A 27,831-nucleotide genomic window follows, 5' to 3' on the forward strand; every position below is an offset into this window, starting at 1 on the left:
ATCTGTTGGATGAAGTGCTGTTGCTGCTGCCGCCGCCGCCACCGCAGCTGAGATTCACCATGGCAGTGGCGGCTGTGGTTAGAGTCTCCTGAGTCGCTCACTCGAGACTCGGCAGGAATGCTTCAACCTGGCCCGATCCTACCAACCGAACCTGTCCTGTTTCCGATGGTGCTCTAGGACGAGCACACAACCTCCTCCCCCCGCACCCATGCTCGAGGTCGACCTGTGGCAAAAATAACAGGTAAGCAGAGTATAGGGAGGGGGATTTGTTTGTTGGTTGTTTTTGTTTTACGTTCAAAATGAAGAACGAATTGTTGCAACAAGTTTTTTTTTCGATGCGTTCGTCTTTTTTGTATTAATTTCTGAAACGACATTTTAATCGGATCGCACCTGACACATCGTGCCATCGTGTGCAACCTTTCAATTGAGACAATTTACACGCAAACAGATTCTAACGTCCCCCACTCAATTTGCTTTGCAAGTTCGAGTAGAGGCGTTGCAAACGATTGTACTGTGTTCTTTTAATGCGTTTTCAACTTGACATGAGTTGGTGACATAAACGATAATACATTCCTCCCCCATTCTCAGGAGGATGTTTTGTGTTTTTTTAAGTTCCGTTCGCCAATTAATTGTTTTTTCCCCACCTTTTCCAGCACGAAATGATCAGCAGCAGCAACAGTAGTAGCGTCTATGGTAAGGTTGTTTATATTTTGTCACTATTGTCACAAATGTTCAATCAGTAGACATTGCTCCTGTTGCCAAAGTGTTGAACTCAAGAATAATATTGAAGAGTTTCCAAATGAAAAAAAACATGAGCATAAATGAATGGAATTAATACGTTGCAATATTTTATCTGGCAATGTAATGCTTGAATTGGTCCCAAATTTAAATGTGTGAAAAACAATCATTACACAATTCCCCTCACCTTAGGTCTGTGGAACCATTTGATAAAACTATCCAACTAATGTTTTCTGTTGTTAAAAATGATTTGTATGTTATTTGTGTCTTGAAATTGTTGCATTTCACTGAGCACATTACAAGCTTAAGCATTTTTTACATGAGCACAGTAATCCATTTTCAAATAAATTAACTTGCGTTGGAGGTAGAGCAGCAGTTCATAGCTCTTACATTTATGTCAAATGTTATATTTGACTCAGAAATTACTTGTTATATTTAATCCCCATTTCTTTTCTGAACAATATAGTCCCAGTCGTCATTGCTATTTCATGCTATTATCATTCAAATTGCTGGGAGACATTGATTGGAAAAGACAGACCCTAATCAAAATAAAAGTGATGAGCAGGAACAGCAGCAGTACATGAATCAATTAAATTGGCACCCATGAATGTGTTTTGTACATGTTCTGTTTTAACAGCCTTAAGCGCCCCAATATTCCATCCAGTCTAAATCAGAATAGCATACTTGCACTTCATTTCGTCAAATCGGTCAAAAATATTCTGTAGATTTTTTCCCCCTTCACATTAAATACATGGTGGGAGATGGATGTCCTGCTTCTCAAGCTGAAATACAGTAGCAAATTCCGTCGTGAGTTTTGGACCTTTATGCTTGACATTGTGAGAGTGTCATTTGTGGAGTGTAATTTGTGTTTTACTTGTCAAAAGGAAGCCAAAAGAAGGACATTTGCTGGTGGTCATATAACTCTTTTTCTTTGTTGTAGTGTGTCTGTATAGGAAGAATTGTGCTCATTATATATGTAGTGTATCGTCTCACATCTCAGCATGTGAGTTAGCTCAATGGTGAGTAAATCCAGGGTAAGAGGGGAAGAATTGCGCCGTGCGAAAAGGACAGCATCTCCTGTGCCTTTCTCTCCCCCAAAAAGAGCGATAAAGGTGGTTAAGCGACTCTCGGTGGGGCCATATAGATAAATTATCCTGACACTTTCTATCTGTGTGTAATGTTTACCATTAAAAACAGTTTTACCATCCTGCATTCTGCCTGCCCTGTGGGACCTCTGAGAGATGTAAAGCAGTTGATGGTAGCGATGTGCTTTTTTTGTACGTGTGAGCTTCCAATTGTGATTGATGCCTTCAAATCTTATGATCTTAAGTCCAACATGTTAAGCGCCTCACAACCCATAAGAGTGCATATGCAAAGAGACAAATACCTTTCTGCTCTTGTACTGACCCTTTTCCTTTCGCGCTCATTTCACATTTGGCCAATAGCACTTTGGGTGCATTGTGGCGCTTGCTTTGTCATCTTCAGGCGCTGCACATGGATGGATTTTGCAGGTTCCTTGAAAGATTTGATGCACTGATCCACTCCGACCTTCCAACCAGATGTGTGTGTGTGTGTGTGTGTGTGTGTGTCGGGATATTGTTTTTCCACGACTGCTGATTATTGGATACTCCGATTTAAGTTTTTGTCCTTCGAATAATACATTCAAATGTGCAGGTCAATTCTGTTCAAATAGCGCATAATCACTGGAGCAGGGGTGCTCACACTTTTTCAGCATACGAGCTACTTATAAAGACTACCAAGTCAAAATGATCTACCCACGACAAAAATGCAAAACATAATTATTTTCAAATGTTTTAAGGATTCTTTGTATGTACAATGTATGTTGGTGTACCTTGCATAACTGAATAAGCCAATATTGCACAACACACATAATAACTACATATACATAACATAATAAATAACTATTAACATTTTTTTGTAATTACCTGAGTTTACTTTGATGACTTGCACTGAATTGAATCAGCCAGGGATACATAGTCCGGACAGTAGCTGCTGACAGCCAGCCTCAAACACATTTCCAAATGTTCATCATTCATGGTGGACTTAATGATCTTCATGTAGGAAAAGGCTGACTCACATAAATAAGTGGAGCCGAATAATGCAGTCAAGGAGGTAGCACATTTCCTCATGTTGGGGTACTTTTCCTGTGTGAGTAAGTTACAGAACTGTCCATGAGCCCTGGACTTCAGCAGTGAGAACACTCACAATCTCCGATGTCTTTCCACATTTGCTGGGTTAAATCCTCAGCCGTGGCTTCACAGCGCCATGTAACTGTATGTCTTGACAGCTGCAGAGCTTTGATTGAAGATAATATCTCTGCCTTATTTTTAAAGTCTCTGAACAAGGAGTCAGCTGCTTCAACGAATGCTTCTTCTACCATCTATCCGTCTTGGAGATGGCGTGACTCACCCAGAACGATGCTTCAAAAGCGAAAGCCGCCACACTTTCGCTTTTGAAGTATGTTGAGTGAAAAATGACTGCTGTCTGGACAACTGGGATTTTAGTTCGTCCACCGTTCTCTTTCTCAGCTGGCTTTTCGGCGGGAAGACAGTCCAAAAATGCAGCTCCACATTTTCCCATTCCGTATGAAAGTAATATGTTTTGCCCCCTGACTTGGTCCCGCTTTCTCATTGATTTTGATCACCATATGTTTTAGCAAAGGCTTAAAATCTGAGGTAATTCGCTGACTAGCTTGTAAACTTTGCTGCGTTTAGCGCCGTTGTTTACGCATGCACGGTGACCTAAAGGTAAAAATTCAGTTCTGAATGGTTGCCCTGTATGTCAATCAAGTGACGGGACGTTTGATAGGCTGACAAATGTTTTTTTTACTGTCACGCTGCGATCGACCAGTACTACCTGGTTGATCGCGATCGACGTAATGAGCACCCCTGCATTAGAGAGTCTTTACATGTTGACAAGTATTAACAATGTTTCCCAATTTAAACTCCCAATCAGTCAAAGAAAAACTCAAAACCCCATTTTTGGAGGGTGAGGGCCTGAAGAAAGGACCAGACATAGTGCGGTGTTAAGATGAGGGGAAGGTCAACTGTCTCAACATTTAAGACTTTTCTCCATCTTTCACCTGATCGTTTCCCAGAATAGAATGACAAAAGTTACATGTCGGAGTGCCAACAGCAAAAATACATGACTGGTCAACAACTTTTACGAATTTCTTTTGTATCAGAGATGCAGGTAACCTTTTCTATGTGAAGACCGACCTCTGCCATGGCTTAAATTGTTCAGGAAATGAATGGTACTGTAGCTATGATGTGCCGTGTCTCACAATCAAAAAGATCCCTCTTCGAAACTGTGCTTGGGTCTATCTGTGTGTTCTTCCTGCTTTTCTGACTTTCTTGCTGTGAATACAACTTCTTGTCTATCTGTGTGTTCTTCCTGCTTTTCTGACTTTTCTGGCTTGTGGCTAAGTAGAGTCTAAATTGATATTGTGTAGTTCTGGTTAGCTAACTTATAACCAACAAATGGTGGTAAAACATATTTTGCTTGAATGGAGGTCATACTCATAATGGATTAAGGCAGGGGTGTCCAAAGTCGGTCCTTGAGGGTCGCCGTCCTGCTTGTTTTCCAGCTCTCCCAGGAGCAACGCACCTGATTCAAATCATCAGGACCATTTCGATGCTGCTTCAGAGCTGGCTGATGAGCTTATCATTTGAATCAGGTGTGTTGCTCCTGGGAGAGCTGGAAAACAGGCAGGACAGCGGCCCTCGAGGACCGACTTTGGACACCCCTGGATTAAGGAATCTTTGAGACATTTGTTTTTTTTCCCACCATTTCATATTGTTTGAGTTGCTAGGTAGTCACAGTTTTAAAAAATGTTTTAGGGGAGAAGCTAAAACAATTTTAAGGCATCTACGTGTATGCAAAGAAACAATGTTGAAATGGTTTAAAGTGGGTGGTGCTTTGTCAACATCTCGTGGCTTTTTGACACCAAGAAACCAAGTTTTATTTTGGCAAAAGCAGTGAGTTGCTGCCTTGTGGGAGTTATATGTAGCGAGTAGCATTTTCGGAGGCAGCTTCAACTACCCTGAGGTGGATTTTCGCTATTTGTGTCACTGTACATGTGTTGTAGCGATGTTTGAAGACAGTTATCAGTCGTCTTGATTGTTGATAAATTGTTGCTATTTCAGTGCACAAGGATTGTTTTTAGCAAAACACACAAAAACAATATCACCGATTTTCACAAACCTTTGTGACAATGCAAAAAGCAATTTCCAGGACAATTTTAGTGCACATTAGAAATAAATTTTGACCAGAATGTCTCCCTTTTCTTCCAGACAACTTCTCTTTGTCGCCCAGCTTGCACTCTCACTCTTCTCCTTCAATTGCATGTACGTCAATACAAAGAAACAAAGGAAATTAGTCAGGCATCTTGCAAATTGTAAAGTTGAGGTAAAAAAAACATTTACTGTACCAACACGGAATTGTAAAAAAAAGACATACATTTACAGTACATAGTTATTTACCCTTGGGAAAACCTTCATATAATATTGTAGCACCTTGATATATTTATATTCAGGTTTTTGATTTGACAATTTTGTATGCACTTGTAAACTATGAGCAGCCTTCTTACTGTGGCATCTGAGACGAGAGGGCACATATGTTGTTAGAAGCTGTTTTTGAATCTTACTTGCTTCTATTTTGGCAGTAGTGAAAGCAAACAAATGTTAATGGTATAAAAAAAATCTAATTTTGTGTGATTAAGACAATAATACATATGCAGTTAAAATCTTGAAAAGCAAAGTCAAATACTGAGTTTTTGGGTAACCTGGCCACTTCTGCACACAATTCAGAGTATGCCGCACGCGACTGTGTGTGAAAACAATCTAACAACGCTACTCAGGTTTGTACACCTTCATTTCTGAGTCCGTATTGTGTATATCAATCATGGAACAAATGAAGACCTCTTTTTCCAAAGAAAAATATAGCAATTGTCCCTACGTCTGTGTAAGCTTTCAGTCGTACAGGAGTGGTTCATCAATGAAAAGGTTTCTTCAGCCGTCATCTGTACTTCTTTGAAGGTGTCGGACGTTTCACTTCTTATTCAAGAGGCTTTGTCAGCAAACAACTTTTTTTGCTGGCAGTTTTGGCCCCATATATATATATCCCTACTGTCCAGACGTGGTGGTACCAGACTCTGCTATGATAGGTCCCTGCTCTCAGGTTGGCAGGGAGCAGAGGACTAATTCCTGCGGCTACACTGATTTCTTCTATTGTCCTGACTGATTACTTCTATTTTCCTGCCTCAGTATGGGGTCTACGATTGCCCCATTTCCTCTAGTATCACCTCATCAGCATAACTAAGCCTATGTTGCCTAAGAAGTCAAATTAAACGTCACCCACCATGGCGATTTAGTGAAGGGTTTTTCTGTTCGATGAAAATAGCTTCTTTTACTCCCCTTTCAAACCATCTATTTCCTTTCGCTAAGATTTTGACCTCATTGTCGTCAAATGAGTGGTTGCTAGCTTTTTATGTGCATATGTAATGCAGATTGAGGCCCACTAGTATTATCCCTGCAATGTTGATAGTCTTTTTTTGAGAATTTGTTTAGTCTCCCCAATGTATTGCTCTTTACAATTTTTACAATGTATTGAATAAACTACATTACTTTGCTTTTCATTGGGCAGCTTAATTTTTGCCTTAAAGTGTTTATCGGTTTGAAATAAGAAGCGAAGAAATTGTCCCTTTAACTCATCAACTGTCAGACGTGCAAAAATGTCTCCCATCCATTGCCATCCATCGTTATTTTCACTCAAATTGCAAAACCCACAGAATATTGAGTTTTAGAACTACATAAACGTTCAATGCGGTGTAAAAAACCTTAGACACTTTTCATTCATCAGAAAAAAAAGTTAATTCCTAGGTTACATGGGTCTGGAGTTATCTGGGGTTAAAGTGGGGGCGGCTGTACAAAAGGCAAATGCTGCCCCCTCGTGCAAGGGAAAAACATTTCCAGAGGTCTCACCAGCGCTTTATCGGCACCCCGCGCAAGAAAAGACAAAATCCGAACAAATTTAGGAATGGCGCTCAATATCAATTTTTAATTCCCGAATAAATTCGGGGATGGTAGTGAATGAGGTAATACATTTTCCACAATTTATTACAAGTCATTTATCTCAATTTGGGCAAGACCGACAATGCAAATCGTCTGTCAAGATGGCCAAGGAAACAGAAAAAAACAACAACAATAATCCTCCTATATTGTTGCTCAATGAAGGGCGACGTTCCCAATCCTCCATCTCCTTGCCCACTAACATATATTTATCCTCTTCACATCACATTCCTCAAGGCCACTGAGATCCCCCTCTGGGGAGCCCAGATGACATGCTCACTAATGTGGGCTTTGTCCTCCCAAGTCTCCAAAAGCACGTTCGGATTTGTCCCTTTGTGGCTACGCTTGCGCCAAGCGCTTGAAGCCCCGAGAGGCTTAGTACTTGCTTCCAGGGGAAGTGTCAAGTGCCAAGGCATTGAAAATGTTTTGGAGGGCAGGAGGGGCGGGGGTTGTTTGAAGGCAGGGAGAGAAACTAGGTGGCCGCTGTCAAGCAACTCCATTGAGCCGCGTGAATGGCTCATTCATATTTTTTCCGACAATTGCACAGATGCCGTATTCTTGGTTTAACAACAATTAAATGTTACAAAGATGGGATTGTTGCAGCTTATTGAATTGTGCCAATGTGAAAAACATCTTACAGGGTGCAGGCAGAGGACACATCTAAGTACAGTGGGGCCTTGGCTTACGAACTTAATTGGTTCCCAAGCAGTGTGTAAGGCGAAAAGTATGTATCTTAAAAATTAATTTCCCATAGGAAACCATTCAAATGAGAATAATCCGTTCCCAGGTCTCCATAAAATATAATTTTCAACTAAATAAGCCTTAACACTACACACAATATACCTTATTCTATGTATAATAAATGTGCTATTGTATTGTAATGAAAGAAATACACTGCTCTGTATAATAAAGTCACTTTATTTACATTTGTGATGGTCGTTGATGGCTCTTAATTGACACCCGTTGCTTTCTGACTTGTAAGGTCTTACGAAACTGACGCATCACATTATCATTCATCATGTTGATAATTCTCATAGCCACAATCTTTTCTGGATGGAACTGTTCAATAAAAGCCTGCACATCAACTCCTGAATGGCTTGCTTCTGCTTGTCCTCTTGAAGGCAAATCAAATCCTCTGTGCTGAGGACCTCATTATGGTCAGCAACAAGCTCCTCGAAGTCATCTGCATCCACTTCGAGTCCCGTAGGTGCTAGCAGAGATTTTATTACAACAAAAGGCGCAAGTCCGATGATTCCACGGACCTGGAATAAAACGCGACAAAAGAAGGGGGGCATGGGCGATCCGTTCAGCCTATCAAGCTATGCAAAATAAAATGGCACACTTGCGATCCCGGAAAGCAACAAACTTACGCGATCGCGACTAACAATCACCTCGGACGAAGCAAACTCTTGTGCTGGCAAGTCCAAGACACTGGCGAGGCGTCGTAATCATGTCACTGGTGAGGTGACAGCGACTCGTTGAAATGTCCCAGTATCGGTGATTAAGGGATCAACACGCACACCTCGTTCGTGTTTCTCAATGATCTCCTTCTTCTCCTCGACTGTAATTTTGTTTTGTGTCTTCTTTGGCTGGCGGAGGTCGGGAGCGGCGGCCCCACCCCAGCTGTCAACTCACACGTGACAATTTCGGTGTCATTAGTGTTAAGTTAGAATATTACAAGCTGTATCGATTTCCTTCATTAGTCACTTGAAAGCATCGAGAAAATAACACCTTTTTGTCAAGCTTTGTTGCGAATATTGGTAGCAATGGTTGACTTAGCATATCGGTACCAGGCTCTTTATTTGTAGAATGGTAGTAGAAAGTTACTCTCAGGGAAGTGACACACAGCGTGGGAAATGTGTCAGGCTGGGATTCACATGAAAGCCGCAGTGCACACCTGTGACTCCACAAACGCACACCTCGTTTGCGTTTCTCAATGATCTCCTTCTTCTCCTCGAATGTAATTTTGTTTTGTGTCTTCTTTGGCTGAACAAGAGCTCGTGGTGGGGTCTTTTTCGGTCCCATAACAGCAAAAGTGTATGTAAAAAAACTCATTGGAGGCGATCGATGTCTCTTTCTCTCTGTCTCCCTCTCTCCCTCTCTTTCCGATGATGATGATCCGTTTCCAGGTCCCCATAAAACATAATTTTCTACGAAGTCAGCCTTAAAACTACACAAAATCTACCTTATTTTATGTATAATAAATGAGCTATTGTATTGTAATTAAATAAATAAACTGTACTGTCGTTTTATTTACCTTTGTGATGGCCATTGATGTAGTTGCCTCTTGATGATATCCGAGGTTGTTGCGCTTTCTCCACGATAATATCCTCATACACTGTCCCCTACTAGCTGCTTTTCGTTAATCCAAATCAACAGAGGTTTTTCAACCTCTTCTATTGCCCGAGACCGTTGCTTAGACAACACAGAAACACCTTCCGCTACACGTAGCAATGGTCGACTTAGCATACTGACACTGGGACACTAAGTCACACAAACGCACACCTCGTTCGTGTTTCTCGATGATCTCCTTCTTCTGCTCAACCGTAATTTTGTTTTGTGTCCTCTTTGGTTGAACACTAGCCTGTGGTGGGGTCTTTTTTTGGTCGCAAAAAAGCAAAAGTATCCACTCGATAGCAAACCACCTATGCCACATATGCACTCAGAGAAAGGATGTGTGGAAAAGTAGTCTAGCAGCCGTGTGGTTTGGTGTTCTTCCGCTGAAAACTAGTCCGCCAGCCATTGTGGCGCTCCGTGTGTTTCCCGAAAACTAGTTCGTATGCAAAGATTATGTTCTCGCGAATTTAGTGTTCGTATGGACAAAACGTTTGTGAGCTAAAGTGTTCGTAAGCCGAGGTATCACTGTAGTTGATTTTGGAAACAAGCGATGGATATCTTAATTATTTGACTTGAGCGAATAGAGGGACTTTGTTGTGGATGCAGATCAAAAATGTTTTCAAATGAGCTGTACATGTCGTTTGGTTGGCGCTCATTTTTTTCCCCTACCCAGGGTCACTGACCTGATGAATTTAAAGGGAGACACGAATGGGCTGAACTTTGGCATTTATATAAGAGGTGTCTGTATGTCAAATTGTGTGCACTAACCCAGCCTCCTTATTTTTTTTCTAGTTTGACTATTACTGTGATAGCCATTTTTCTGAATAGGTGTTATTTTTATTTCTGGAAACCCTGAATCTGGATAATATGATAAAGAATGACGCATGAATGCACGGCCTCCCCTCACTGAGTCACTTGACCCTCCAACCAACACATGTATTGGATTTGATTGGATTGGATTGGATATGCCTTTATTAGTCTCACAGTGGAGAAATTTACATTTCACAGCAGCAAAGTGATGAAAGGAATGAGGGTAGAAAAACAAAATACATGAGCTGCTAGAAAGGCAGCCACTCTCGCGGCGCCGTCTTGAAGTCAAAATAACAAAAAAAAAATCAATAACAAATAATATGACAGCATAGAGACAATATGACAAAACAAAGACACAGAGAGACTATTCTGTACAATCCTGCTTCATCATGATTATCTGTTTAGAATTGAAGAGCAGAATAAATGTAGGTGTTTTTTTTCTTTTTATTTATTGTAATTTTTTTGAGGGGGGGCAGTTTTGAGGGTTTTGTGGCCTCATTTTTGAACATGCACCTGATCTTTAAAATCAAACTTATTTCAGAACCCTAGTACAGAATGTTATCGTTAGAGGAATCACTGATCTAGAGGAGGAGGACACTACTTTGAGGCTTGCATGGGATGTCACTCAATGTTGCATTCTTTTTCGGACTGCAAACTACCTGCAAATACATTTACAGTGTATGGGTATTTGCTTTTGTCAACCAAGTTTTGTACTCATTAGTTTCAAGGCAAATTACAGGGTACTCATGACAGTGCGGGCTTTTCAATTATCGATTGGGATCATACAGAAACCTCAGAATGTGTCTCCGCTGTGTGTTTTTTTACAATTGAAAATGGTATCCTTTCCCTCTTTTGTTCTTTCATGGCAATGGGTGCACCGCTGGGTTTGTGATGAGGAACATTCTACCATTTTATGACTATGCTGAGCAACTACTCAAAATAATATAATTGACGACTTGATATTAAGATTTTCAATTGATATTGAGCACAATTTTAAATTTCTCCACTGCGAGACTAATAAAGGCTAATCCAATTCAATGAAATTAGCTGATTTGTGCAGCCTCAAAAATTGTTCTAAATTTTTTGGCTGCCACAGTTTTGGGAGGCGTCTGGGAATACAGAATAACTCAGTCAGAATATCGAGGGGCATGAATGTGACCGAAACATAAACAAAAGCAGCATCAGGGTTTAAATAAGTCTTATTTTATGATCTCAAATTGACGGGAGCCAAAATCAATGTTGTGACCACGCGTGGACGCGCGGTGCATTAAACCCATCTGAATGTAAGGCTGCTCACATTTATTGTTTGGGTGCACAGGACACTAATGGCCGTTTAATTACTCAATAAAAGGCACCTTTAAATAAATTCCTGTGTGGTGAGCAAATGGTATTGATCTGTCGCTGAGCTGCAACGTGATCTCTTGAGAAAGGACAATCAGAGCCGTCGGACCTTGGGAGTGCATTTGTCACTTAATAGCGGAATTACGTGGAGGCAAGGCTAAGATGCAACATAACCATGTTACAAAGCATTTTGTCCGCTCACATCCTCTGAATTAAATTTGACAGCATTTGTCATTTGTGCTTGAGTTTATCCGTTAATTACTCCCTCAGTGTGAAAAATTAGGAATAAAAATCTCTGTAAAATAAAAATATCTGATGAAGAGGAGTTTGAATTTGCCGTTGCCCTGTGTCGCATTTGACTAGGATTCGAAAATTATCTTGATATTTTATTTTGCTCTTTAGAGAGAATATGGTTTATTGAATGATTGTTTTTATTTCAAACATACAAGTAAAGAAAACCAAAAAAATACACCAGAAAACCAGAAATTGTATAGATTACAATAAAACAACAGCAAAGCATACACACTTGTTCCTCACTTCAATATAAAGCAACAAACAGTAAACAAATCATTCAAAGTGGCTTCAAGTTGTTTCATGCCAAATGTATTTATAGCAACCAGTCAGCTTTATTGACTAAGGATGTCCTTGGTAGCTTAATGCTAACATATAAAGGGATATACCTTTGTATTGCTAACAGATCTTCTTTCTTCTTTTCCTTTCGGCTTTTCCCTTCAAGGGGTCGCCACAGCAAATCAGTGTCCTCCATCTTTAGAGGTTTGATCCGCATGTTTGTTTTGGGCAAGCTTTTACGTCGAATGCCCTTCCTGACACAACCCTCTGTATTTATCCGGGCTTGGGACCGGCACAAGAAGACTTATGTCCATTTGTGGCTACAGAACAAGCAACTCGCTCAGTAAAAGGCTCCCAAACACAAAATGGTAATCGACACAGCAACATTCAAAAAAGCAAAAACTATACTCACCATTACAGATACAATCGATAAACATTTCAATATAAACGGTGGAGCAACACATGCTGACAGAATCATACCTGCATACTTATCGTCCGGGGGAATGAATTGGAATTGATCAATTTGAGCACATCAAATAAAGCGGCACAATTAGATTGAAGTGTGATATTTTTCTAATGTTTTTCTCCTTTTTTACATTCATTTCATTTTTTAAACTATGATTGTATAGAATTGGAATAATTTATTGTGCAATTTACCTGGATTTAAAGCAAGTTTTGTTTAGTTTTTTTTGCAGAAGAAGGCTACTGCAATTGATGGTTTGCATTGCCATTCATTTTAATGGGGAAAATTGACCTGTTTTGAGTTATTGACAGTCAATAGAAGAAATAGATTAGTTATTTTTCTAGACTGTCTAAATAATGAGTGTCTCAATAAATACATTTAGATAAATTCTCTTTTTTAAGGCTTAAACTTTATTATAAGGCTCAAACATTGAAGCTAAATGGGCACTCACATGAAACATGATTTCTTAAGCAGCTGTCTGACCCACTCTCTATTTTTTAAATTGATTTGGGGTGGTCGGGGTGGGCGAATTGAATATGGGCACCTGAATTTATCTGAAAAGTAGGCTTGCTCTGTGTTAACATTCTTTGTGATCCAGTCTCACTTGATGAGGACATCAAATGAATGGCGGCTTTTCAGTACAGGCTCAAGTCACATGGGCGGCTTTGTGGGCCAGATTTGGGCCTTGGAAAGGGACAATAAAAGCAACATTGTCCAGTGACGAGCGTACATGGTTCCTTTTTGTCGATAAATGGATTTTCACGCTTCTCTAGAATGAATAACTGTGAAGAATGTGAAATTATTGTCTCGTCACATGAAGTTTGTGTGGTCTTCTTGGAGTACTGTTGGATTTTTTTCCTCATATTCCTATTTTATTTGATCTGTATTCTACCAAGTAATATTCAATCCATTTTGAAATTGAATTCAATTCAACGTATAGGCAGTGACTCACTGCCAGACTGCCCACCGGTGATATGTCGTTTATAGCTTATCGTCATGGTTTTGGATCGTTAATCATAAACTATATCATGCCATTTGAGATTGCAATGATACATTATTGGCCCAACAATGTGGGTCAAGTCAAATTTCTTACATGATCAATGTTCACAGAACTAAACATTGTTTGCTCAGGCCAATAATTCATGCTGACAGTTTCTAGCATCCATCAAAGCTGCTTCAAATTCTCAAAACCTATCCTGGTTTGGTCCGCCACATCATTTTACTCGGCCGAGAGCAAATCAAACTTGTGAAAGCACGTGATGCTTGCTAAAGTCAGAACCGAAATTTCAAATTATTGTATACAATGCAATACAATACAATACAATACAATATAATATATTCAAATTTATATTGAATATGTGTTATATATTATATTTATATTGACACTTTTTTGTTTTTTAACTGACATCAGAAAAACGTTTTATAGCATCTAAAATACCCAAAACACGGAATATGATATTTTTAGTCAAATGCAAAACACCAATAAAAATCTGCAAAAAATTGAGCTGCGAATTGGGCATTTTCAGAAAGTCCCGCCCCCAGTTCGTGACGTCACGCCAAGACGTCTTGCATTGCTAGTGAATCAAAACAATTGCTTCAGATTCGGAGAATATGCTTTCTTGTTACACATCCAGTTATGAATATGATTCAAATAGTTCTGAAGAGGAAAGCATACATGTTTGCAATCGATTAAATAATTTATTTGTGCCATTTTGAGACAACATTGAGGGGAAATCTCTCACCCAAAAAAAGAGGCACAAAATGGCGACCTCCTGTGGCCACCTCCGTTTCCACAGGCTGATAAATTCCTTATATGGCGCTTGGACGCCGTCTTCTGGCCTTCTGGCGGCTTTCGGGTGCAACACGAGGTCCCCAGACCAAAGAAGTACAGCAAAATACATTGATGTGATGGAAGGACTGCTGGAATGCGTCTTTTTTACGGTCAGGGGCGGTCCTTTAGTGACGTAACATACGGACTTGTCACCAACTCAAAAACAAGACTACCTGAATATTCAGCGTGAGTCTTAAAACGTAAAATATAGCTATATGCGGTGGAATCTTTGTAAAATACGCTCAGTAGAAGTCATTTGAAGCCATTTTACAAATTATGGACACAACTTGTCCGGAGACGTCGGCTGTCCTTTAAATCTTCTCTTACTTGCCGACAAACTCAACGATGACCTTCTGTCACACAAAACTCCAGGTAGTTGGATCACATCAATATCATCAACATTCCTGTCGGACAACACACTGAGTTCTGCAACAGTTGTCTACCTCTGATAGCCACAAGCTAACATGATTAGAAATGATCTCCAACAGTTGGTGGGATAAAAACAGCAAAAGGTAGCTGGGCCCCTGCGTTCATCAGCTGTGGATGTGATTACAACGATCAATGCGGAGACGATGACACCATGTGGATGGGAAACACCTGAGGAGAGAGAGCGAGAGTGTGTGTGTGTGTGTGTGTGTGTGTGTGTGTGTGTGTGTGTGTGTGTGTGTGTGTGTGTGTGTGTGTGTGTGTGTGTGTGTGTGTGTGTGTGTGTGTGTGTGTGTGTGTGTGTGTGTGTGCGCGTGTGTGTGTGTGTGTTTGTGTGTCTGTGTGGTAATGCGAGATCAGACATCGCCTGTTAGTCGCAGCCTCGCATCTGCTGTCAGCCATTTGCTGTAACTCCGTTAAGGATGTTATTGATTGCTCATTACGGGCCTGTTCCCTGAAAGTCGAGCGTCCCCTATGATCACATTAAACTCCCCTGCTCCCCCAACATCGGACCCCCTCCTGAGATACCTTCTGCTCGTCAGCTCACATCAAGTTTCTCCTACGAGATTTGATATCAAGCAGCCTGACATTTTGTACCCTCCCCATTTAGATTTACAAAAAAAGTCTTTATTTTATTTATTTATTGATTTATTTTAAACACACACACACGGTAATTGATGTTTTTTGCCTCTTGTAAATCAGCGAACAGGGATGAGAAACACTTAAAATTACAAAGCGTTTCATTTTTATTTGTCCAAAGTGATGTTCTCTTTATGATCTGTGTTTTGGTGGCTCTGTAACAAAGAGGAACAAGAAATACATCAGTCACACCCTTATGTATTATTATTTTTTTATTCATTGTCACATCCAAGCAACATGGAAACTAGGTAGAACATTAATAGTTTTTTTGGAGATTTTCACCTCACCCCAAAAGCGATGAAGTTCATAGTGTCTTTGCGTTACTTTCTGTTGCACCTATTTTGGTCAGTGTACCAGGTGAGTTTGGGCTAAAGGTAGACCCTACCCAAGACTGGTCTACCACTACACACACACAAACTTGGAGCAGATGGTGGAGCGACTCGCTGCCCTGACACTCCTCTTTCTTGGATGTTCTTCTCAGGAGATTCACTTGACTGTTTCTAAAAAGCGTTTCTTTGTCAAAAGTGGGTTTCGAATACCTCAATGACTAATTGGTGGGCCGTCAGGGCCTGCAAGGCCTCCTCTTCTGGCCTAAAAATATCTGAATCTTAGACTGATGTTAATTATATTTTGTCAATGAATTATGATTAAATAATTCCAAATTGTCTTTTAGTTGCCTTTCATCACATTTGCCCCGTGTTGCGCTGCTTACAGGCGTGTGTTTTCATATTTAAGCATTAAACCAATCACATTTCAGCCATTATTTGTTACCAGGGTCAGGTCTCTACCTGGACGCCTTCTCGATCAGAGTCTGCAGGCCCTGCAGCATCAAATGTGTTGCTCAAACTGTTGCTTGAACCAATCAGATTTCGAGTTGGCAACCCAACAGGGGTACCAAGGCCTTCTTGAAGGTGCTGGTCAACGTCAGAGTTTTTGCAAACTATGATTGGCTCGTCACTCACCAATCATAGTATCACTGGCCACGAGTGATAAGTGCATACTGGCCAGAGCTAGCACGCTTCATAGGCAAATATATTGTGTTGATTTAATAGCAGTTTTGTCAACCCACAATGCTTGAAGGAAGAGAAGAAATGGATTTGGTTGAAGATTTACTGTTAAAGCCATTTTCAAGAAAAAATGAACATCATTAAGAAAGGTCAGTCTGTTATTTCCTGGCTAATTGTACCCTCTAGTGGATTTATAGTAAATCACACCACACTTTTTTCAGTCTGGATTGATTCCGACATTGCACTACTGAAGGCCTAGCGATGAAATCCACAGCCTGACACTGCACAGACTATATCTTGCAAAGCCAAGTTGTTTTATATCAGAATTAATTCTGGAGCAATTGAATGCAGGTGGAGCTATGTAAACATTTCCAAATGTATTCAGTGAAGACTAATTTACACTTGGTTTAAAAGAGAGCCAATGCTTGGCAGGATGAATCACAGTTAGCTCGCCTTTGACTGTTCAATTTGAACGATTTCCCTCGGTACTCTGATATTGGGTATGCTACACAAAAACTGCAATAAGCTTTTATTTTCATTAATACATTTTTACGGTTTGTACATCAAATTTATAGTAAGCTGCATTCATTTCTTGTCTGGATGTGGAAGGAGTCTGTGAGCGGGCAGACGTCTCCAATAACATCACAAAATAGTTGCTCGAGGGGTTGGACATTTTGATATATAAAGCCACACACATTGGCTGTACTCAGAGGCCGCTTACTTTGTCTCATGCCCTTGGTTGTCATAGTAACAAAAGAAATGCTCATCATTTGCATGAAAATGACCCCTCCCAGATTCTGACCAAAGTGCTACAAGTGGCTATCCAAAATGCCTAATTCCTAATCCTTCGTGTATTTTGACAATGTCAGAGGTCTTTTTAAAAGACGGAGGTGCGGAAAATCGACATACGGACGTGTTCCTACATTTTTGTCTTGGAAAGTGATGTTTTCAATAAATACCCGGCTCATAAATACCTTGCTGTCTGTGAGCCAAATCGGTGGCGATAATCATCCACTCGCAGCCATGACACCACCGACCATGATGTACTTCTTGCTGAGCCAAATAACAGAGGCAGGAGGGTGTTGCCGAGTGACCTCCTGAATGGTTGTTTTGGGATTAGTCCCGTCCAGTACTTCCCTCAAAGTGGCCAATAGATTGGTACTTCCAGAAATGAGTCACTCGAAAATGATCATCGGCCTGCACGTATGATAATGGATAACCATTACAACCCACACACACACGCAGGCATACGGCTCCTCAGCATCACTTGAAATATGATGCATGCGGTACGCTTAGCAAGCACTTAATGTCCAAAAGTGGCACATTTGCTGAGATTTACAAGACGGGCCACATGGAAGGTGACGCTGGCGTGAAAGGTGGGGTTAAAAACGACGCTGCGTCAATAATTATCTCATTTTATTTACGACGATGGATGCCTTTTTAGATGAGGTTGCAGACGCGCCTTCTCTATTGTCTGCCTTCTTCTGGAGCCCCGTCCTCCTTTCTGACGACTCTTTTTTTTCCTTTCCTCGTCCCGCCCGTCGGTCGCGGGATCAATGTCATTTCTTCAAGGATTAGGCCTACACTCATAAAAATCTATTTTAATTACCCAACACACAGGTAAACAAAGCGCTTCCCAGGTATGGATCTTGGCGAGATCATGGCGCAGTGTGCCACCTCCCAGATTTAACCTCTGGGTCATACTGAAAGAAACAAAATGATTAGCGTTGTTGACCCACATTATTGTGTTTGCAGGGCGGTAAACATTTATAAATATACATATATTTGTTTTCTCCGTGATGAGATTAGGCAACATCAGCAGAGTTGTATGTCTGGGATTAGATTAGCAGTCTCAACATCTTGTACTCTGCTATGATTCTGTTTTAGTTAAACATACTTATAACTACATATCATGAAAGAAATGAAAGTTTAGTCACATTTCTTCTTTTTTTGCTTTGACTGGATAGTATGCTGCTTATTTTGCTTTGCATGTTTTGTGCCACCTGGGAGACCTAACTAGTTTACTAAGGAGATGAAACAGATTCCAATGCTGTTCATAATATATGTAGTGTACCAGCACCAAATATTATTTTGTAATACCTCAAAATTGTCAGCTCTAATGTACAAAACAGAGAAAAAAACAATAACACTCCCAGGATCTGACCAAGCCAAAGCAGTAAAATGTTTTTACTTGTTTTTAATAATGCAATTATTCTGACTTCAATTGTTACACCTGCCTGTATTGTTCGCTCCCCTCAAAAAATGTTTTGCTTTCCATGATTTTTAATACATTTTTGATACATTATTCCTTTGATATCCCTAAAGACTTGTTAATGAGTTAATCCTATTACTTTCCAAGTGTGGCCAATAAAAGCAGATGCAATATTGATTGTTGCAATAAATTGCAATTTATAGCGATGACATTTCGGAAAACAATTGCAAACACCTGCAAACTCATGTGCTAGAAGGGAAGAAAAATGAGGACCGATTCAGACGCAAAAAATAAAAATCTGATTGAAGAAAAAAAGGTATCTGATACCCTGCGTTGTTTTTCTAATAAGGAAACGCTATCCGGATGAATTAATGTATTCCTTATTTTGTGAATTTGCAAATTTTTCGTTTATGAGTTAATGTTTGGTATTGCGAGCAATTTCTTTTTTTTAATATATTTTTTTACATTTTCCCATCACACAAAAAATGGTGATATGTACAGCATTTTTACTCTGGTGTGGTTGGTATAGAACGTACTTTGAACAGATGGGCTGGAACAAATTGTGTTCCTTTCCCAGCCCGAGATGCTGGAAATGAAGTTTTTCTTCACAGAAATTATTCATGAGCGGCCATATTAGCAGTCTTCACCGATGTTAATTCTTCAGCAATAAAAAAAAAGATTGTTTGGTTCAGCAGGCCAAAGATCTCCAGTGGGTGTGGTGGTGTGTTTGCGTATTGGAGATGCTCAAGGCTGTCTTTAGAGGAAATGGAGGTCCTAACAGACAGAGCATCACACCCCACCTATTTATTTAAACGCACCTACGACACAATTCCTCTCTATTTCGTCTCGAAACGCCAAACAAAGCCATGCACAATTTCTTTGATCCTGAGCATTTGTTTAACTGCGCCCTAACTATTTAACCCACCCACTCACATGTCTGTCTTGTCCAAGCTAATTTACGGAGACGGTCTCTTAAATCTTTTGTTGTGATTGTACGGCTGCCGGCGATTGACGGTGTGAGTGTTTTAATCACATTTGCGGCTAAAAAAAGATGTACACAGCTTGTAAAACGTGCTAAGAAGCAGTTCAGAACATTATTGAAAGTGACACCAATTTGTGTATTTGTTAAAATGGGGGGCTGTGGGGATGAGATGTGGGGGTGAACACTGTCAAACAGACAATAAGCACACCTCAGAAATGTAAGCGTATTCAACTGATATAATAATGAGAATTGTTGATAAGTTAATATAATAATATATAATAATATAATAAATGTTGGTACAAAAATATGGAAAGGAGTGAGTGGCTTTGAGGACAACTAGTTTGAACAGAAATTTCTGGGTTGACCTGCCAACCGCTGACAAGCCAAATTAGAATATGACAAAAACTGAATTAATTGCCTTAAAATCTCGATTTTGAAAATGAGCATGAAAGCAAAAATGTTTCAATTATGTGAATAAAAAAAAATCTTGAATACCTATTTGTAATGTGGACGTTTTTGACATGTAAATCCTGAATGCGATGATAGTTTGGCATTGGAATGGTTTGCAATTACAAATGTAGAAATTTGTGCAGGTTGTGGAATAATTGTACAAATATTTGTTATTGAATGTGCTTCAGCATGTGAATTTAACTGGTTCCACGATTAAAGTTGTATTCATGGTTTGGCACCCAGTCACCCTATTATTATTGTTATTATTTATGTATTGTTATTATTATTATTATTTATAACTTTCATAGGAGACACATATTGGCTTCTATAATTTTCAATGTAGTTATCATGAGTGTGAGTGAATTAATATGCTGATTTTTGCTATTTGATATTTATATATAGTAGTTTTCTTTTTTTGGGGAGGGGTCGGGGGGGCAAATATCAAATACGCTCACATCCACACTGTCGTATTTGTATGTTGTGTGACCTCTTGAATGACGTTAAGAGCCTAGTTCAACAGCCAGATCAGTGTGGGGATCTTGGCTATGGTCCCGGCAAGCGTTTTTATTTTCTATTTGCGTTGAATCAGTCCGGACATCTCGACTGGGAGCATTCACACCATTTTTCTGAGAGTGGCAGAGTCATATGACATTTTCACCTGTCAGCCAGGAAGAAAATAAGGCTCCTCTGTACGGTATATGTTTCCAGTTTGTCTGACTAAATATAGCGACAGTTAAAGGACAACCGACATCACTTTTTTGTTTCCTAACTGACATCAGAAAAACGTTTTATAGCATCTAAAATACCCAAAACATGCAGTATGATATTTTCAGTCAAATGCAAAACACCAATAAAAATGACTTAAAGTGTCCAATATCTACAAAAAAATGAGCTGCGAATTGGGCATTTTCAGAAAGTCCCGCCCCCAGTTCGTGATGTCACACCAAGACAATGGCTTCAGATTCAGGTAATATGCTTTCTTGTTACACATCCAGTTATGAATATGATTCAAATAGTTCTGAAGAGGAAAGCATACATGTTTGCAATCGATTAAAGAATTTATTCCGTGCCATTTTGAGGCAACATTGGGGGGGAAATGTATTACCAAAAAAGAGGCAGAAAATGGCGACCAAGCTCCGTCTGAGGAATTAATCAGCCCGTTTCCACAGGCTGATAAATACCTTACGTGGAGTTTTGTCGCCCTCCTCTGCCTCTTTTTGGTGCAACACGACCCGAAGGACTCGTCACCAACTCAAAAACAAGACTTCCTGAATATTCAGCGTGCGTCTTAAAACGTAAAATATAGCTATATTCAGTGGAATCTTTATAAAATACGCTCAGTAGAAGTCATTTGAAGCTACTTTACAAATTATGGACACAACTTGTCCGGAGACGTCGGTTGTCCTTTAACAAAAGCTTTGTGGATCGTCTCATATTTTGGATTTGTCGAGCACCAGTAAACTTGTCAACGGCGACCTTCTGATGATTCCGCTGATTGGAGTTTGATGGTCATGCCGTGATGTTGAAGAGCATTTATTACGATGTATATTACAATTTTTTTTAATGTAAAAAGATGCTGACATGTGTCAAGTGTCTTTATATTGCCAATGCAAGCTGTCATCAGCAGCCAAGCACCAGCAGGCCTTACTGTCTTTGAATTAGTGACAGCTCATTTCTTCAGGTCAGCGCTCAAGAAGCCGAGACTTTGAACTCACTCTGTTTACTTCCCTCGTCTGTTGTTGTTTTTGCTTTTGACAGACTAGTTGTCATCACGGTGAGCTGAGGAGGAGCTCAAATTCAACTTCAAAGTGCATTTGGATGCCGCTTTGGTTTTCTTTGGAGGGAAATGTGAGCCTTGGAGAGACATTTTGGTCTTTTTTAGAACTTCTGAAATACAATGCTCTTTTTTTCAAACTAGCGACATGCTGTCAGGCAAGCACAGTTCTAGATCTCATTTTTCAAATTTATTGACTTATTTTATACGAAGTTTTATGAAGCTTCTGTTTTATTTTTAACTCTCAGAGCGTTCATTTAATATCAAAAGATATGGAGTGGATACATGAAAGATTATGATTATTTTGTCATTTAAAATGTTGATTTAAAATGCTGTCCTTGCACTGGCCAGTCTGTGTCTTATGAAGCCCAAGGTTGTCAGTTGCAATCATTGCATGTGAAAGTGTGTGTCAGTACTCTGCATGAGTCTTTGCCCAGGCTGCTCAATTTCTAATAGGAATTTTACAATTCAACGAAAATATTTTTTTTAGACAACAAAGCGAAAAAGGAGAAAATACTTCATGTTTCAAAACAGACACTGCTGAAATACATTGAGGAAAATATTGCTATATTTGCGGTTGTTGTTGCTTCATGAAAAGATCAACTGTGCAACGGGGTTGTTTACTAACAGGCTGCATGTTAGTCTTGCGGGAGTTAGCAGACATGTAAGACTTCTCACTGCACTGGGTGGCTGACAAGCCTGCTGCCCCTGCCACACTCGTCTTGGCTAAAATGTTAGAAATGAATGCAATTAGCTGATTACCAATGCGCTAATTACCCACTTGCGGCTGCCGAGAGATGTTTAGAGAGGAGATTCGCAAAGGAGAAAAATAGTCTGGGGACCTGTGATGCCTCTCCTGAACTGTTTTGTTACTAAATAAACCAGAGAATGTGTCAGCGTAATGCATTTTTAAAAATGTGATCACATCCAAGTGAATTTGTGGTAGGTCTGAATGGCTCCCCCACAAATGAAGCAATTTGCCCAGACCCAACTCTGGTTTTGTCCTTGGCGATCAATATGTGACGCAAGGTTGCTTTAAGACACCTTTATTAGTTATGTATTTATTTATTTTTGTAGTAATAAGGGTTGTAATAATTTGTGATTAATTCCCACAGCCTTTGGTAGTCGGACACTCTGCAGTGAGTCGGTGGCATTCTGTCCATGTTTACAGATGGCCCTGGCTGGGATTAAAGGAAACAGTCCCTCACTAGCCACCCGAGGCAATAAAAGACGGCTGGCAGGGGGCAGGTGAAAGTAGCTGGAGATGAGATGCAGCAAAAGGGGGTGGGGAAGACCAACGAGCGAGTGCAGTAAATATTAAAGGAGGAGGTGACGGCTAGGTAAGAATCCAAATTGTAATTATACACACTGTGAAAATGAAAACTGGAGATTATAAATGGTTCATTTTGTGTTTGAGGTTTGCGGTGCACAATTTATGGGATTTAAGCGAGGAGGAAAGGCAGCAATGGAAGCAAGGCAGACTGGGGGTGGTACGACAGAGAAGGGGTCAAGGTGCACTGAGCAGGATGGAACCAAAGCTTCAGACACAAAATGTATTGTGATTCATTGCCTGCAGCAGTCGCCGCAGCATCGCATGCCTGTGTTTGTTCATCTGGGTCAGTAAACGGGGGCCGGCGTGTGTCTGATTACGTGTTTGAAGAAATCTGATGGTTTGTGTGTGGCTGCTCATCGAGGTGGATTTTTTTTCTTTCTAAACCCGCTTGCAGCCACCTAAGATGAGCAGGCGATTATAGCATGACCTTCCGACGGCCTGGGTCTGATTGGTCTGGCCACAGTGCATTAAAGTGGTTCTGCTATAGGCATATATACGTGCTCTTTTTCTCCAAAAGGTGGTACCTTGGCTAATGAGTATCCCAATTTACAAATCTTTTGAGTTACAAGCCATCACTTTAATATCGATTTACTTTGCTTTGGATTTCAAGCCATGATTTTGGTTCTGTGCAGTGTTCAGATACACACATAAATTGTCAGGGGGGGAAGAGCCACAGTCCCTGATGCACTTCCAGCCACCTAATGAACGGTACATGCGGCCAGTGAAATCCAAAATGAATACACTTGCAAGAAGCAAACAGAAGACGCTCAGACTCTGTGCTCAATGCTCATTCCTGATGCCACTCACAGAGCCACTCACCTTAAACACTCTCATCAGCATGACTATTGTAGTGTGTTTGACGGGCTACCTGTTATTGAGAAAGTATGGCATCTATGCATTTCAAGATGTTTGAAGGATGACTCCTAATTGCATTGACTGTACTTTCCCATATTTTCTTTCTTTTCCGCAGGGTTGAAGATGCAGTGGCATCCCGAACAAAGCCAGTGGGCCGAACAGCATTTTGACATCTCCTCGACCACATGCTCCCCAGCGCACAAGGCAGAGCCATTCCGTGTAGTACCCGGCCACCTTCAGTGCTCGGCCGCCTATCAGTACGCCTGGGCAAACGATGACATCTCGGCCCTCACCGCCTCCAACATGCTCAAAAAATATGCCGAGAAATATTCTGGCATCCTGGAGTTGCCCGTCTCCTATCCCGAAGCCGGCGGTGTCCCAGTGGGGTTGAGAGGTCGAAAGGGTGAATCAGAACCATGGCAGGATGGCGTCTATCCTATGAGCTGTATGCCGGAGGGAGTTCACGTCCGCAAGGGAGGCGTTGCAGCAGCTTCTGAGGTGGTAACTGGTTTGTGTAGCTCTCCTGGTCTTGCCTCCAGCTCTCTGAGTGAGCCCAGCTACTCCAGCAGCAGCTGTGGGAGTCATACTGCCACCACACTCCACTCATCCTCATTGCCTTCTCAGGAATATGACGGCTCTTACAGCGGTTCCTACTTGCATAGTAGTTACCATTCCCATCCCGTCACAGCGCCCGCACATACTTCCCCAATGCACAGCTCCGGCCTCCTGCAGCCGCCTCCACCGCCATCTCACTCCACATTAGTCCCAGCGTACAACGGAGGCTCACCAAACGTGTCTGGTTACAATTACACCCCTGCAGGATACCCTGCCCACAGCTCAGTCGGACCTGAATACGGTACTGGAGGAGTGCCCCGATCAACCTCTTACCTTCCCTCAGGAATTGCTGCACCAACACCCCTGACCCCTTATCCATACCATAACCAAATCACCCCAAGCCCTCTAAACAGTTGTTCCTCCGACTTGCTGAAGAGGAAAGGCTTCTACGTGACTGGCCAGGGAGATATCGAGTCGCCTTATGCAAGCTTTGGCTATGGTCAAGCACAAAGCTCAAGCGAGAGCCCGATGTACAGAGTGGCAGACAGCAGCAGCACAAACAGGAACTGTGATAGTCCCATCGGCAGCGGTTTTAATAGAGGTTCCGAGAAGCCGTCTATGTCCTTTAATCCCGCAAAGCCGTCAACGCTGCCATCAGAGGAGCAGCACCAAAGAAAGTATAGCGGCCAGATAACTACCAACCCACTATCGCCATCAGCCTACGTTTCTTCTTCCCTCCGGGGCACACGCATGGCAGACTCTCTTGTCAACTTTATATCCCCACCCGTCAGTGAGCAAAGTCTCCAAGATCATCGTATCCATCATTCGCGCTCAGGTGCTCACTCCTCTTCAACCATCTCCTCCTCTGCTGCTGAAGAGCAACTGAAAACCTGTGACCCACACCTCTTGGACATGGTCACCTCTGACATTGTTCAGCTGGCCCCTCCCATGGACTGGAGTGACATTGCGGGTTTAGAAGTGGCCAAAGCAACTCTGAAAGAGGAGGTCATCTGGCCCATTCTACGTCCTGACATGTTCAGAAGCTTAGGAGCCAGCCCCCCACATTGTGTGCTGCTGTTTGGCCCAAGAGGCAGTGGCCGGATGTTGCTCGGCCGTTGTCTGGCTGTCCAGCTCGGGGCGTCATTACTTTGGCTCAGTGGCTCTACTTTAGTCACCAAGTGGCTGGCCGATGGGAAGGAAATTATCAGAGCATCCTTTCTGGTCGCTCGCTGCCGCCAACCCTCTGTACTGTTCATTAGTGAGGTGGACATGCTGCTTTCGGCGCGACTCGCCGAAGAAAGTCCCATCAACAGACTAAAGAGGGAGCTCCTTTCGCAGCTGGACTCGCTTGTAATGGGCTTCGGTACAGATGGAAGACAACACGTATTCGTGGTTTGTTCCACGAGCAGACCCCAAGACATCGACGAGGGGCTACACAGCTACTTTCCTCGCCGGCTTTTTGTAAGCCTGCCAGATTGTACCGCCCGCCACCAGATTATCAGTCAGCTCCTCACCCAATCACAACATAAATACTGCATAAGTGAGGATGAGCTGGCGCTGCTTGTCCAACGAACTGACGGATTCTCGGGACTTGACATATCAAGACTTTGCCAGGAAACCCATGTGGGCTCGTTACACGTCTCCACACAACAGGGCGTGGAGATGCCCAGTATGATTCAGCCCCTAACCTACCAGGACTTTGAGAGGGTCTTTTGTAAATTTCGTGGTAGTGTATCGCAAAAAGAAATGGATATGTACACCAAATGGAACAAAATGTTTGGATCCAGACAATGAAAGGACCTGCTCAATGTCAAAAGGCTTATGTTGCGCCGTGGAGAAACAGAAAATAATACACACAGGTGTTGCAGGTTTGTCTACAAGTTATATACAGTATGCGTGTGTCTATATGTACTATGGGATGTAACGGTAGGCTATATGAATTTGATTGTGCATTTTTTAGGACGAAACCTTGGGTAAAAACTGAGCCAAAGCAATAAGTGTCTTTGCAGACAAGTGTGATTCTGTCCAAACAGTCACCCACAGTCCCTGGCTCCTCTGTAGTCACTGAGGAAAATGATAAGATAGTGCAGATGTCAGATTACATAACTTAGCCTGATTTTGAGCCGACAGCCATGGCTCAGACAAATGTCGTGTCTTGTAGTTGATTTTGAGTGGTCCTGACGTCATCGCCTGTGTGGTGAGACATACTGTACTAAACTGGTCGTGAGGTGTTCAGGATGCCTCCAAACCCCGTTAACAAAAGCCTGGCTCGTCAGAATTTTTGTCCATCTTCTGAACACAGAAGCATTGCTCATAATGCCTCTATTGACAGCACTTTGACAGCTGCATTTCCCACCTTCCCGAAGGACCTATGCCGATGAACGGAATCTTGACAGAAACACGCAGCGATAGGGCACTGTTTAGTCAGTGACAGACTTGTAGCTTGTCATCTGGCCTGATCCAAGACACAGAACGATATTTGTTTACTAGTCTGACAGCGCCGCCGTTGTGAACGGCAAAAAAAGTTATGTAGTTTGACAAGGCCAAAATTTCCTCTTCACAAGTAATTTTGCCACAAAATTTCAAGGAGGAACGTATTGTTGTATTGTTACACCCATAACATGTATCTCTCTTCACAAACGTATTAGACCACTTTCACTGTCAGTGGGATCGTGCTGAATTTGAATCCTTTAAAAAAATGGCCATGTATAATAGATGAAGCTTCAAAACTGAAAAATCAGGTTGCAGCCTCGGCTTTCGGAGGTAACAACTTGAAAGTCCCATTGGGAGGAATTGTCTTCTAGCTGAACGGTCAATGTCTCTGTCCTCTGTTATTAAATATGAACATGATAAAAGGGAATTTGGCAATTGAAAAAAAAAAATCCTGAAATTTTCTTTTGTGCACTTTATCTTTTGACACACCAACCCCTTTCAATTTTGCTGCTGAAGATTGCAAATTTCCCCATTGGGGGACTATTAAAGACTTTCTGATTCTGAATTAGGTGACACCAGCAGCCCCACATCGTATTACAGTATGCGCTAGATTTGATGGCCAGGAAAGATAATGAGGGGCGGTGCGGTGATCCACCAGAGTGAAATAAAGATACAGAAAACCCCAGATTTCTTCTGCAACCGGGATGAGTAAAAGGAAAAAAATGCTGATGTTCTTTCTACCTCAATACTATAGAAACCCTTGTGGTGTTTACGTTACGCAGTGATTCTTTTGAAATGTGAGAGCTGGCAGATTTAGCATAAAATGCTAATTGAGAAGTTAAAAAAACTGCTGAAAAATGGTATGAATAATACCACTGTGTCATTTGGTGCAGTCTCCCTAAGGCAGGGGTGGGCATTCCTAGTCCTGGAGGGCCACCCTCCTGCATGTTTTCCAAGTCTCCTTGTTGCAACACACCTGATTCAAA

The 27,831-nt window shown here is 41.4% G+C and overlaps 1 protein-coding gene across 1 annotated transcript; it reads left to right on the forward strand.

The window, feature by feature from the left end:
* Window positions 1-13: 13 nt before the first annotated feature.
* Window positions 14-27,725, forward strand: LOC148903153 (fidgetin-like). Its single transcript, XM_088994044.1, has 3 exons — window positions 14-241; window positions 654-693; window positions 23,973-27,725. Exons 2-3 carry the CDS (start codon window positions 660-662, stop codon window positions 26,204-26,206), a joined length of 2,268 nt encoding a protein of 755 aa, XP_088850170.1. The 5' UTR covers window positions 14-241; window positions 654-659; the 3' UTR covers window positions 26,207-27,725.
* Window positions 27,726-27,831: the final 106 nt, after the last annotated feature.

This window comes from Hippocampus bargibanti, linkage group LG01 (assembly GCF_051943395.1).
Source record: "Hippocampus bargibanti isolate YZ-2025 linkage group LG01, ASM5194339v1, whole genome shotgun sequence".
Lineage (NCBI taxonomy): Eukaryota > Metazoa > Chordata > Actinopteri > Syngnathiformes > Syngnathidae > Hippocampus > Hippocampus bargibanti.

Coding starts and splice junctions, on each gene's coding strand:
- LOC148903153 (XM_088994044.1), top strand. CDS start 660: ATGATCAGCAGCAGCAACAGTAGTAGCGTCTATG. Junction 694..23,972: donor CAACAGTAGTAGCGTCTATG/GTAAGGTTGTTT, acceptor TCTTTTCCGCAG/GGTTGAAGATGCAGTGGCAT.